This window comes from Leptonotus elevatus, chromosome 5, assembly GCF_054856555.1.
Source record: "Leptonotus elevatus isolate MCC_2025b chromosome 5, RoL_Lele_1.0, whole genome shotgun sequence".
Taxonomy (NCBI): Eukaryota; Metazoa; Chordata; class Actinopteri; order Syngnathiformes; family Syngnathidae; genus Leptonotus; species Leptonotus elevatus.
In genome coordinates, this window is record NC_141243.1 from 15,677,225 (window position 1) to 15,690,130 (window position 12,906).

Genomic DNA, 12,906 nt, shown 5'->3' on the forward strand with positions numbered 1-12,906 from the left:
GGGGTACTTTCTCAAAACCATAAATTCTAAATAGTACATGAGATTAATATTTTCTACTAATGCTGCCAAATCCTTATCAGGTTGCCAGACCTTGCTGTCCCCCAGTTCTTCTGAGCCAGACACGAGTCTGTCTCGAGCCAGTTCCAAAGGAGCACTGAAGACTGAAGATATTGGGGAAGAAGGGGAAGCAGTTGATGGTAAACTATCTATATTCATCCACAAGAGAGAGGATCAGTCATCTCATGAGGTTCTTCAACCACTTCTAAGGTAAGAGCTCACTTGATTCTATTGATCTTATCTTCCTAAGCTTAGTTTAGCTTTCTCGTTGCACAGTTTTTGGCCTGCTCAAGATTTTCTGAACGTGTATTCTTGCTCCCTTTCTAAAATGTAGCAGTTCAGAGGGACGCCCCTTTCGTCTTGGCACCGGTGCAAACATGGAAAAGGTTGTCAAAATGGACAGAGATATGACTAAAGTAAGACATACAATATGATTTTCTTTTTTCTTTTTTTCTCAGTTCTAAACTGTATTACTTTTTTAGAGCGGACATTGTGAGGTGATCACAGAGGAAGCATCTGCTGCCCTGAGGAAGGCCACTAAATGGGCTCAATCTGGTCTGATAGTGAGTGTTGGTCCGCCTGTAGAGACTCTGGCCCAAGAGACCGCTGGAGGCATCACGGCTGGCGACAAGAAGAAAACTGCCCAAACATCCGCTTGTAGGGACAGGAACAGTGATCTGGCCAGGTACACTTGCCACGTGTGGAAGCATTCAAATCTTTTTTTGTAAATTTAGTGTCTAATATTTTGGACGAAATTACTCAAGTGATGTCAAGCGACTAACTGTAAATTGCGTCTTCTACAGGTCGGACCCTGTTAGGCCTTTCATCAGTGGGCATGTTGCCAACAGTATGGCTGCTGAGGTTATTGCTTTGTTGCATAGTCTACTTACTGCCCCTGAGTCAAACACGGCGCAAATCTGGACGAGCACTGCTGAAAAAGTAATTGCTATTCATGTTTGCTGCTTTCTTCATCAGTCATGTCAAAAGTTTTCTGTGCAATATGTTCTATGCACCTACACTACACTGTATTCTGATTAATGTTGTGTTTGTGGAATATGAATGAATATCTTGCGAAAATGGCATGACCAAAACAGGTGAGCTATGATGGTCGTTACATGAGCCCTTAAGCACTGTCATGTCATTTTCAATCAACAGCAAGTGGTAAAATGTCAGCCCTCTGGGATGGATAATAACGGGTGTATTTTTCTGCTTAATACATATTCCACAATCTTTAGGCTGGTATGGGCACAGAGAACATATCATTATGAATAAGATTTTTGTCTTGAATTTCCCCTGACTAAAATATGCTAAATTGGAACATCTGATTAATTTAATAGCTGATTTGGAGCCAGTCACATATGACAAAACTCCCTTCAACTCTGCATTTCCTCCAATTCCATCACTTTAAACATCATTTTGCGCTTGCCTTGTTCTCCCAAATTTTCCATGTTAAAATAAAAAAAAAAGTCAAACTTACCTAAAGAGCAACACCCTCTAAATATGTTGGTGTCCAACACTATTACATGTATTGTCAACAACGCACACATTATGTATGTTTGTTAACATGCAATCTAGTGCCCGCTATTTGGGATCTTAGTAAATCAGGCCCACAATTTTTCTCTTAAGCATATAAATGTTTACTCTGTGTTTATCTTAGGTGCTCTCCAGGGCACTGATGTTCATCCCCCAATTGGGGAAGTATGCTGAGAGTATTCTGGAGAATGGGAGCAGCAGTGGTAGGAAGCTGGCTAAGCTCCAGGCCATTGGCAGGCAGGCGGTTGCTGCACTCTGTGCTCTGGGGGGCTTCAAAGAAACCATTAAAATTGGGTCTGAGGTCCAGGTAAAGGATACAAATTATTAAGGCTCTTTAAAAATTGTATCATTGTTAAACTTATTTCAACATCTTAACATATATTTCATATCTACAGGTGATAGGTAAAGGAGTGCTGGGCAGTGTGGGAATTGTGATGTCTATCAATGAGCAGGAGGGCATTGCAACTGTCAAATTCCCCTCTTGTGACTACAGGAGAACTTGTAAAGCCTCTGATGTGCTGACAGTACCAATATCACGGCTATGTACACCCAGATCTGAGGTAAGTCTTCCTCCCTGTAGTGTAATCACCTTTTATCATTAATGGAAAACAATATTCTGATTCTCGTCTGATCCTTCTTCCCAATCCTCAGGCATTGCCCTTGTACAAGCTATCGATCACTGAGAAGGTAGTGCAAGCAGTGCAATCCATGCTTTTGCCACAGGAGGGCAGTCTATCCATTCACACCTCTCTGCCAGCTTCTGGAGATGGATCTAGCCCGGTGATGGCTGCAGTTCGCTTGCTTGCTGAGATCAGAACTAGGTCAGTCCAAAAACAGTCCTTCCAAGCATTTTTTCACCCTTTAATCCTTTTGTAATTTATTACTATGAACAGTAGATTGGTTCAAGTGGATTCAGAGCGCTAACAATGACCATGTGTACTGTAGAACAACTATACAATGATCTTCTGATTTTCAGGGCATGCCTGGTAATGGCACAGCTCTTGGAGGATAGCTCCTTTTGTGAAGAGTTCATCCAGCAGTGTCCTGCAGCTGTGGAGGTGCTCAACTTGGTTGCTCAAGAATGTAGTCCTGGTAAGAAAACATGATACACCCTATGTCTTGAAGACAATAATTCTCAGTTTTTGTCCCTTCTTGGTGTTTGCAGGGGAGCGTCTTGGTATTGTTGAGGCTCAGTGCGAAAGAGTGCGAATGCTATACCGAGACTGTGCTCGTCCACCACCGCCACCACTTCAGACAGACAGACGCCAGGTGGTGTTACCGTGTTTATACATTTGCAAATTACAATCACAGTGTTAAGAAAATTGTTGAATGAAATAATAATCATCAGTAGCAGCTATTGTTGACTGTTGAACAATTGCTGCAAGATATTTTCTTCATAACTATTGCCTTTTCTATTACTACTTATTTTTGGAGAGAATAATATCATATTACCAACACGTTTTCCTATGTCAATGGTATGTTCAATTATAAAAATGTTCATGCAAAACCTTGGAAGAATGGGAGACAATAATGATTGTAACTCTTTCCCTCTATTATGCCTGTCCAGCCCAAGGAAATAACCTGGTGTCCCTCCCGAGTCTTCCCTCCGGTCCGGGCCTGCATGTTCTCATCCCGTCTTACCTCTGTCACTTTCTTGGCTGACCCCAGTGCTGGAGGAGGGCTCCCCCGTGGCACCTTCATTTACGCCACCTCTCCTGTGCCAATTCAGGTTTGTCATTTATTAGATCAGCGTTAAGAATTTCCTTTGATCCGCTGCCCCTTGACAGTTTTTTAATTTCATTTTCTTTACCCTCACAGGCACCTTCTTTTTACTGGGAGATAGAAGTTGTCTCCTATGGAGACTCTGAGGAGGACAGTGGCCCCATTGTGTCCTTTGGTTTTGCCACAGAGGCTGAAAAGAGAGATGGAGCATGGACCAACCCTGTTGGCACATGTCTGTTTCACAAGTAAGTTGACCTTTTATACACATTGACATGGGACACTTTAAACTTAGTGATTTATTTTATTATGTACTGTCTCCAGTAAGAGTGCTGTTTGATATCCATTTGTGTTGTTCTCACTGAGACCTGTTTTTTTTTTCTGTCTGTTTCTTTGTGGCAGTAATGGAAGGGCAGTGCATTATAATGGGTCCAGTCTGCTACAGTGGAAGAGTGTCAGGCTAGATGTGTCTCTCCTTCCTGGTGAGAGGGGTTTTGATTTTTTGGTTTGCTTGTATTTTATTTTTCCACAAAATTTATTTTTGCGAAGTGCTCTTATAATAAGTATTCTATATTTCTGGAGTTACAAAGTTATATTTATTGTTTAACATTATGGAATTCCAGTGGTAACGCTGCATTTACATAAACACAGGTGATGTGGCTGGAATAGGCTGGGAGCGTTCCGAAGGAACACCTCCACCCCCCGGCCAGGCCCCGAAAGGACGGGTTTACTTCACCTATTGTGGCCAAAGGCTCAGTCCAATCCTTGAGGAAGTGGCGGGTGGAATGTGGCCCCTGGTTCACATTCAAAAGAAGGTATGCTGGTTAAAGTAAAATTTATTTCTACTGTACAATTTTCCTCTGTGATTAAAATAAATGCCATTGTTTTGTAGAATTCAAAAATTCGAGCCAACTTTGGAAACCGCCCATTTGCATATGCCGAAGGCCAAGCACACAGGAATGCTGCTGACTTGTGCATTGACCTTGCGGAAGAAATAAGTGCAAATTTTGAAGCGCTCCCCTTTGCCATGGCCTCAGACAGTGATAATGACGCAGGCGCAAGCGTTACATCTGACTCAGGCTCCCATGGACCTCCCTGTCGGATTGCAGCAGTGGCAGTCCCGCAGCAACGTATATACATATGTTTCCGTTTTACCCAAAAATATGCATCTTTTATAGAAATCACTCTCTTATATGTGACTGGCAACATGAGTATAACTTGTCATTTATCTCTCTCTTTTAGAATACAACAGTGACCTGTCCTGCCATTACAAAGTAGAGCTGAGCTATGAAAATCTAGTAACTTCTGGGCCTGATCCACACCCTCCGCCTATTGCAGATGATGAGAGTGACGATGAGGATGATGATGATGTCCCAAGGGTAAGTGGGCTCCTCGTCATCTAGTGACAGTGTCACCATTTGTGCTTTTTTTTTTTTTTTTCACGGTTACCTTTAAAATTCAGGAGGATCACTATGCGTTGCTGGTAAAGGCGTGGGAAACCAAAGTGTTCCCTACTATTCGAAGGAGGTTCCGTAATGAAGCCGAGAGGAAATCTGGTCTGGACCAAATTAAAGGAGCCCTGCAGTTAGGTAAAAAGAATGCATACATCAACTCAAACATATGTAGAATTATCTTAAAACATCTTCGAGAGCTTATAGTGTGTTTAAATGGCAACAGGCATGGTAGACATTGCAAGACAGACAGTGGAGTTCTTGTATGAGGAGAATGGCGGCATTCCTCGAGACCTGTACCTCCCCACCATAGAAGATATCAAGGATGAGGCCAACAAATTCACGATTGACAAAGTTCGCAAAGGTAGCATTACCTATACATTATTACTACTCATACTTGGCATTGCACTTTCAACTTCTTTATTTCTACTGCTAATACACAAAATGTAGTATGATTTTAATAATTTTTTGTTTTGCATCTTCTTCCAGGTTTGACTGTGGTAATCCGCTGTACAGACAGCAATAATACCAACAGCACTACAGGTGGGACAGCACTGCCCAAGTTTGCCATCCGCGGCATGTTGAAGACTTTTGGCTTGCATGGAGTCGTGTTGGATGTTGACTCTGTAAGTGCAATTCTAAACAGTTCAATGCTTTGTGCCAATACTGGGTAAAGTTTCATTTATTTATTAAAAAAAAAAAATTCTCTAGCTGAATGAGCTGGTACAGGTGGAAACCTACCTTCGCAGTGAGGGCGTGCTGGTGAGGTACTGGTACCCAATTGAAATTCTGGAGCGCCCGCCTGCTGGATCTCGACGCACTGCAGCCAATGGCTTAGTTTCACTGGACAGTAGCAACATTCAGATTCACAGGTATGTATTGACCTTACTAGCACATAAAAGCAAGCTGACTTTTATTGATGTTACTTTTTTTGTTTTCATTTTTCTCAGGGAGCTACTGCGCTGTGAAAGCGCACTGGCCCGTTTATACTGCCGAATGGCCCTACTGAACATCTATGCCCCGAAAAGTCCCCACACCTTCACCCGACTCTTCCACATACCTGCGATCCGAGACATCACCTTGGAACACCTACAACTTTTGTCTAATCAGCTTCTGGCTCCGCCCCTCCCTGGTGAGTGGTCAAATATAGTAGAAATAACTGTCTTTGCCTGTGAGCTCCGCTTCCTACCGCCCTTTAACATTTGTCTTCTTACAGATGGTACTATTAGTTCTGGTTCGATCCTCCTGGCCCAGTCAGTGCTTCACAACCTTCAAGACCAAAGCTGCTCTCCCACAGACCTATTTTACCAGGGAAATGCTCAACCCATCCGGGAATGGCTGACTGTGGCCATCACTCGTGCTTTGCATCAGGGAGAGGAAAGCTTACTTGAGCTAACTAAACAGATCTGCTGTTTCCTCCAGGTTTGCTCTGCTTACCAATGTTTCAGTTTACTTTTCTAAATGTGGATTAGCGTTAAATGAGAAGTTGTGTGTTTTGTTAACAGCATGCACCAGAGCAGTTTACATCCGAGGAGTTCCCAGTAACAGAGTCGAAAGTGAGCATGGACGTCAGTTTTCCAGGGGCTGCATTCGTGATCGTATCTTGCAAGGAGAGCCAACTTGGCTGCCGCAAAGAGTGAGATAACTGCCAGTTAATTTTTTTCACACCAATCACTATACATTGTGTTTATTATCCTCTGCTGAAATGTGAAACGTCCCCTTTCCCTCTATTAGTTCTAGCCTGTACAAGGCTCCCTGGGCACGGGTAATGCTGTATGGTCTGGGCCACAAAGTGCGTAGAAATGGGCAACTTAATCTGATGGAGGCTGTGTGCTATCCTTTGGATGCCTCACCTGCTAACACAGGCCTTACTCCCCCTCCCACCACCAATCAATACCCCTCTGTAATCATCCCTACTGATAAAGTCCATATCAAGCTGGGTATGTAGTCACTAAATTATGCCTTTATAGCATATGTGTGTACAATTATTCATTTGATACAAAATGTGTCTTGATTATAGGAGTGTCACCCCCTCCTGGTGCTGTATTGGTGTTACATTCCCTGCCTCTGGAGTTTCCTTTAGCCATGGCATTCGCTGAGCAGCTGTTGACATGGAAGTTGGGGGAGAGAAGTGAGCGGTCAGAAGATGAGCTGGACACGGTGCCGTCCTCTGTACTACTACAAGTGGTAGAACTGCTGGGTTGGTGTCACATCTTGAACACTTATGCATTAGTCACACTCAAATTTTGTGGACTCTGAACTGTGTTCGGTAATCATAATACTGTTAGTAACAAATATGATTTAAAAGCTGCTTGAGAAAATTATACATTTGTGTTTTTTGTATTAGGTGGTTTACTTTGGACCACAGATCTGGCTCCCTCAATCAAAGAACTCATCTTTCACTTGCTGGCTGAACTCTTGCGGAAGATTCACCACTTGGAGCAGCGTAAAAGCCCCGCTGGCTTGTCCAGCTCTATTGCTCTGCTGCTTAACCCCTGCCTCGCAGTACTCATGGCCCTGCAGACAGAACTCCGTAAGCTCTACGATCGGGAAACTCAGGGCTGGACGGCGGGAGGAGCTGGAGCTGGGGGATCTTCATCCGGAGGTGTTGCATTGGCACTGGCAGCAGAGCAGAGCAGGTTCTCCACCTACTTCCATGCTCTGATGGAGGTCTGTCTAGCTGTGGCAGAGGTCACTCTGCCTCTCAATGTTGGAGGTTCCACAGTTGGAACCCTGACTTCCACCAGTGCCCCTAACCTTAGCGATTCTTCATCGTCGTCATCTTCATCCCCTGGCCAGACGCCGCAGAGTCCCAGCCTGCTGTCAAAACGTAAGAAGGTGAAGATGAAGCGTGAGAGAGCTGCGGCTGCAGTAGCTGCAGTGGTCTCGGGTAAAAGGGGAAGTAGAGGTGCCCGGCTGTCAGAGAGTGACAGCGCCCTGCTGAATATGGCGGGTAGTAAACCTGAAGACATGCTGTGGTTCCACCGCTGCCTAACTCTTCTGATGATTCTTCGACATCTTGCGAATAAGGATCCCCAGGGTTTGAGTGTGACGAGCGATGCAGTGACAGACGCTTGCCAGGCTTTGGTGGGTCCCACTGCCCATAGCCGTCTTTTGGTGCTTTCTGGTATCCCTACACACCTGGAAGAGGCGGTGGTTCGTAACGCCATCCGCCGGGCTTGCAATGCGCACGGAGGGCTTTTCAAAGATGAAGTGTACATACCTCTGCAGGAAGAGGACCCTAAGAAAACAAAAACGGGGGCTAGGGTCACAAGCCCCCAGGGTGGCAAAGTGAGCACTGAGTCTGAGCGCCCCTTCCCCCACAATGGAGGTCCTGAGAGTCCTGACAGCTCCAGCAGCGTGACTCCAGCTCTGAGTGTGAGCGCATCAGCTTCGACCAGCCAGACCTCCGTCTGCAGCTCCTCTCAGGGAGCATCTCGCACCGCCAGTGAACTTTCTGCTGAACAGGAACAATTAGCTGTCCCGGCAGTCAACCCTGCCACAGCAGCTTCTGCTGGAAACTACCCCCAGCAGGGTTCCAATGAACCCCAAACCGTTTCAAGTCAGGAGAGTTTAGATACTTCTCTTTGTAGCACAGGAAGCCTGGGGAGTCTCGGCAGCATAGGGGAGCCAGTGGATAGTGTAGAGACACCATCGGTGTCAGACGGAGGCTCTGTGAACACGGTCACCTCACAGGAAAGCAATGCAGTCCTGCCAAGGCCGATCAAAGGTTATGCTGTCATTGAAGTGAGTTCTTGTTTATTTTCTGTGTTAAATTCTCAATTTTGCTGATTTATTTGTTATTAATTCCAGGTGCGATCTCGAGCCAAAGTGGAAAAAATACGTGCCAGTCTCTTTAACAGCAGTGACCTAATTGGTTTGTCCAGTCTGGAAGGTGAAGAGGAATTAATGGAGTTGACCAATGAGGAGATCCTCACAGCCTCGAGTGTTAACCAAAGTCTGTTTGACACTCAGGGCAGCTCTGCTCTCGAAGACTATTTTCTGGACAAATCAATTAGAGGTTTGTATTTGACCAGGAATTGTTACTCTCTGCAACATTATTTCTCATTGTGTAATTTCAAAACATATCTTTTCCAAGGTGACAAGCTTGTTCCTGGGGCAAGAGACGTTCTTATGGATATTTTTAAGAGTTGTATTCACTCTGAACAAATGCTCAGCCTCACACCTGCCAAGCCAGTGAAAGTGTCTGATATTTACCTCAGCAAAGAACAAATCAACTCTCAGACCCCTGGCAACCTACTGCATACTTTCTTTACCAATGTCCGGTCTCCTAAGAAAGTACTTGAAGACCAACTTACTCAGATTCTAAGAAAGTATGGCATTCCCAAACCCAATAAGAACAAGTACAGCAAGGCAGGGAAAGAACAGCATCAAGGCAAGGTTGTAAGTACCAAAAGGCCAATCACCAAACCTGCCACTAAGGAAAGGTCTGTTCTCAACAGCGTAAGGTAAGAGAGTGAATGAAGAACATTTTTTTTTCCAGTTACTTCATTGGTACTATAGGTGCGTTCCTACTTGTGTCCATGAATTTCAAATTCAATTTATTTTCTACGTATCTCTGCTAGGACTGCGCTCAGTGAGAAAAAGACAGTCCTCAAACCCAAGTCTCCTGAGAAATCCAGACCTGACGAGAAAGATGTGGAAAAGTCGCCTGCTAAAAAACTTGAAGGTTCTTCAATAATATAAACACAATAAAACACCACAAACAATGTATGAATTTACATACCCATCATGCTTCACACTGTAGAATACTTCCTGTAATAGGTGTTCAACACATGTTCACCAGTCTTGTTAAAAGTAGCGACTGAAGAATTGTGATCTCAAGCCGATGCACACCCAGAATGAAATTTGAGTCTTTGACTTGGAAAAACTAATACTGCTTATTGTGCACTTGTGTTTGAGTTGATGATTTTCCATAAACGCTGAGCTGCCGCTCACGCGTGTTTCCTTTCTATAGTCTCAGAGGAGAAGTACCTGACATTGGAGGGTTTCCATAAGTTTGCAGTTGACCGAGCCAAGCAGGACATCCGCAGCGTCTGGAGGGCAATTTTGGCATGTGGCTACGACCTCCACTTTGAAAGGTGAGACTGGGAATGCCAGACCACTCTGATGTAATGTCGATACTGTCACATGCTGGCTTCCCAGAACATACTATGCATATTCTATAAATACACACAGTATTTATTTATGCAGTGTCTTGGAAGTTCATGTAAGTGAATATACTGCTTTTAAGTACTCTGTATTTTTTAAGCATGCATTTATAGGTCCGTGATTATGACATAACAATGTATCCCTCCCATTTAGTAGTTACCGGTAATCTATCTTCATCAGGTGCACCTGTATAGACACACGGCATGCCCAGAAAACATGTAGGAAGTGGACTTTAGAAATGGATGTTGCATTGGTCCAGTACATCAATAGGCTGTGTCGTCACCTTGCTATCACACCAGCCAGACTACATCCCCATGAAGTCTACCTGGAGCCTGGTGATTGTGTCGATCCACGTGTGGCCTGCCTGCTTAGTTAGTAACACACTTCATCATCTTTATCTTTACACAGGTATTTACTCTGTAGGTGACTCAACTATATAAATGGTTCTAACAGCCTTTTGTGTGTGTTTTGAAGATGTGTCTATAGAGAGCTTGCGCTTGCGTTTTGCTCTGCTGCAGTCGCTCAACAACACACTGGAGAGTTTCTCCCTGCCACTGGTGGAGCTAAGACAGACGTGCACTTATCAGAACAGTATTGCAGCCTTGTTATGCGAGGCGAAAGGTGAGTTGCACATTGGTACTTTTAGCAGATAGAATTGGGGGGTGTCAGTTAGTGTTCCCTCTGTAGACGTGTGCTGCTCATTTTTCTTGCAAAATGCCCGATTTTCACCACTTGATTATTTTTTTTTATGCTTACAGGATTGATTTACTATGACACTAAAGTCACTGTAATGAACAGAGTACTGAATGCCACAGTACAGCGAACAGCAGATCATGCAGCTCCAGAAATTACATTGGACCCTCTTGAGATTGTGGGAGGTATAGAGAGAGAGATAGACTATTTCAACTTGTTGTACAAAATCATATCGTACATACTGTATCTTTACTTACATTCTCTTGATACCCTGCAGGCGAGATCAGATCATCGGAAAACACGTACTTCTGCCAGGCGGCACGCCAGCTTGCATGCATGCCGTCGTCACAGCTTTGTGTGAAACTGGCCAGCGGAGGGGACCCAACCTATGCGTTCAACATCCGTTTCACCGGGGAGGAAGTTCATGGCACAAGTTGGATTATCTACATTTTACATATTTATATTGACGATAGGTATGGCAGGTTATATATAGCGCCTGTGTTTGTGTCCGACTAGGTGGTTCCTTTAGACACTTCCTTTGGCAGGTGTGCAAGGAGTTACAGAGTTCAGCTCTTTCTCTGCTGCTGCCTTGTCCCAGTGCTGCAGCCAACCGTAACAAGGTAATGCCTACCGTCTGACTGGTGGATCACTTTCTCTGCTGTTGAAAAAAAACAACAGCTTCAACTATTTCATTGCAGTTTACAAATGCAAGGCAATGAAATGCAAATGGCATCTAACCAGAAGCGCACGTGCTGTAATTAGTGCTGTCAGGTGATAAAAAGATGAATTACATTATTTGTATTTAATTACTCAATTTGAATCTCATATCTGCCAAAGGTCCTCAAATAATGAATTAGAATTATTGAACATTACGGAAAATTCTTTTTTACACCAGGTACAAATCACGGCTTTCGTGTTAATAGTGATGTATCATTGTTCGTTGTTCCATGCCAGTGATGTATAGTGATAGATGAACAATTAAATGCTCCTCCACTTGATGTCAGCGTGTACAATTACTCAATGTATCCAACTGTTGCCATTCATGCAACAGAATGATGGCTTTATGTTTAACTCAAGAGGCCCAGATTTCACAGTAGTACGTTTGTGAGTAAATTGATATTAGATCACCATATATTTAAAGTACTTTTTGTAACGTTTTTGTTTGGTGGTTTGCTGTGAGATTGTTTTAATGCATACTGCTAGTGGCTTACAAACATCTTAAATATACAGTTTAGGAGGAATACTGTACACAGTATTGTATTTTGATGTTGGTCATTGTGAGACAAATATTTTGTAGGTGGTACCTGGTGCAAAAATTTTGCAAATACAGTATATTAGTACAAATATATGAAGTACAAATGTATGAGTATGTGTGTGTGTGTATTGGATTACAGTCTTTATCAGTTAAACTACAGTGTCACTAGTACATCATCAAGGTATGTTCTTTTTTTTGTGTGTCTTTGTCCTTTTGCTTGCTCAGGGGAAGTATATATTGACACCATGTCCTATCAGCTATGCGGAGGAGCAGTTGTTACACTTCTTTGGTCAGCTACTGGGCATCGCCATCCGTGCTGACGTGCCGCTTCCTTTGGACCTATTGAGCTCCTTTTGGAAAGGTCTGGTGGGCGAGGCCCTCGACCCAGAGCAGGACCTCCAGGAAGCAGATATGCTCACATACAACTATGTCAAGAAGTTTGAAAATGTACGAAATTAGTAGCTGTCCTCTTAATCTCCTCTGGTCAGATTTAACTGTTGGCCGCAATTCTGTCTTGTTTATGCTTGGTAGGTTAATGATGATGCTGAGCTGGAGGCACTCTGTGCTGAGATTTCCTCCCAACACCATTCAGGCGAGAGCCCCGACTCTCCCAGCAGGCCCTCTTGTACCTTTACCTACGTCACAATGACGGGTGAGGAGGTTGAGCTTTGTCAAGGAGGGCGGAACCTCACTGTCAGGTGATTGTTGGGAGATGCGTTTTCGTGTGTTAAAATAACCGTTTAACTCACAAAGATGTCTTTCGTTTCTACATCCTAAATGGTCTTGTGTTTTGTAGCTGGGAGAATAAGGATGTGTACGCACGGGCAGTCCAGAGCCTTCGTTTGAGGGAGCTGCAGAATGTTGAGTGCATGACAGCAGTGCGTGCAGGTTTGGCTTCCATAATTCCCCTGCAGCTTCTAACCATGCTCAGCCCACTGGAGATGGAGCTGCGGACCTGCGGCTTGCCCTACATTAACCTAGAGTTCCTCAAGGTTTACCACCCTTACATGCTATATTCATTTTATA

General features: G+C 44.0%; 1 protein-coding gene across 1 annotated transcript in view; it reads left to right on the plus strand.

Annotated features, from left to right (window-relative positions):
* Window positions 1–12,906, plus strand: part of hectd4 (HECT domain containing E3 ubiquitin protein ligase 4) — a 32,067-nt gene that overhangs the window by 16,156 nt on the left and 3,005 nt on the right. The window contains exons 37-73 of the mRNA XM_086075827.1: window positions 81–267; window positions 392–473; window positions 540–742; window positions 861–996; window positions 1,715–1,897; window positions 1,986–2,150; window positions 2,242–2,411; window positions 2,567–2,682; window positions 2,756–2,859; window positions 3,158–3,319; window positions 3,409–3,557; window positions 3,712–3,791; window positions 3,961–4,124; window positions 4,202–4,439; window positions 4,552–4,688; window positions 4,772–4,898; window positions 4,987–5,124; window positions 5,250–5,386; window positions 5,472–5,632; window positions 5,711–5,892; window positions 5,977–6,182; window positions 6,266–6,396; window positions 6,495–6,700; window positions 6,781–6,960; window positions 7,108–8,507; window positions 8,574–8,781; window positions 8,860–9,229; window positions 9,347–9,450; window positions 9,739–9,862; window positions 10,113–10,303; window positions 10,407–10,553; window positions 10,691–10,810; window positions 10,903–11,058; window positions 11,142–11,245; window positions 12,106–12,327; window positions 12,412–12,578; window positions 12,677–12,872. Coding sequence (XP_085931953.1) covers window positions 81–267; window positions 392–473; window positions 540–742; window positions 861–996; window positions 1,715–1,897; window positions 1,986–2,150; window positions 2,242–2,411; window positions 2,567–2,682; window positions 2,756–2,859; window positions 3,158–3,319; window positions 3,409–3,557; window positions 3,712–3,791; window positions 3,961–4,124; window positions 4,202–4,439; window positions 4,552–4,688; window positions 4,772–4,898; window positions 4,987–5,124; window positions 5,250–5,386; window positions 5,472–5,632; window positions 5,711–5,892; window positions 5,977–6,182; window positions 6,266–6,396; window positions 6,495–6,700; window positions 6,781–6,960; window positions 7,108–8,507; window positions 8,574–8,781; window positions 8,860–9,229; window positions 9,347–9,450; window positions 9,739–9,862; window positions 10,113–10,303; window positions 10,407–10,553; window positions 10,691–10,810; window positions 10,903–11,058; window positions 11,142–11,245; window positions 12,106–12,327; window positions 12,412–12,578; window positions 12,677–12,872 — 7,253 coding nt within the window. The remainder of the gene's footprint in view (window positions 1–80; window positions 268–391; window positions 474–539; window positions 743–860; window positions 997–1,714; window positions 1,898–1,985; window positions 2,151–2,241; window positions 2,412–2,566; window positions 2,683–2,755; window positions 2,860–3,157; window positions 3,320–3,408; window positions 3,558–3,711; window positions 3,792–3,960; window positions 4,125–4,201; window positions 4,440–4,551; window positions 4,689–4,771; window positions 4,899–4,986; window positions 5,125–5,249; window positions 5,387–5,471; window positions 5,633–5,710; window positions 5,893–5,976; window positions 6,183–6,265; window positions 6,397–6,494; window positions 6,701–6,780; window positions 6,961–7,107; window positions 8,508–8,573; window positions 8,782–8,859; window positions 9,230–9,346; window positions 9,451–9,738; window positions 9,863–10,112; window positions 10,304–10,406; window positions 10,554–10,690; window positions 10,811–10,902; window positions 11,059–11,141; window positions 11,246–12,105; window positions 12,328–12,411; window positions 12,579–12,676; window positions 12,873–12,906) is intronic.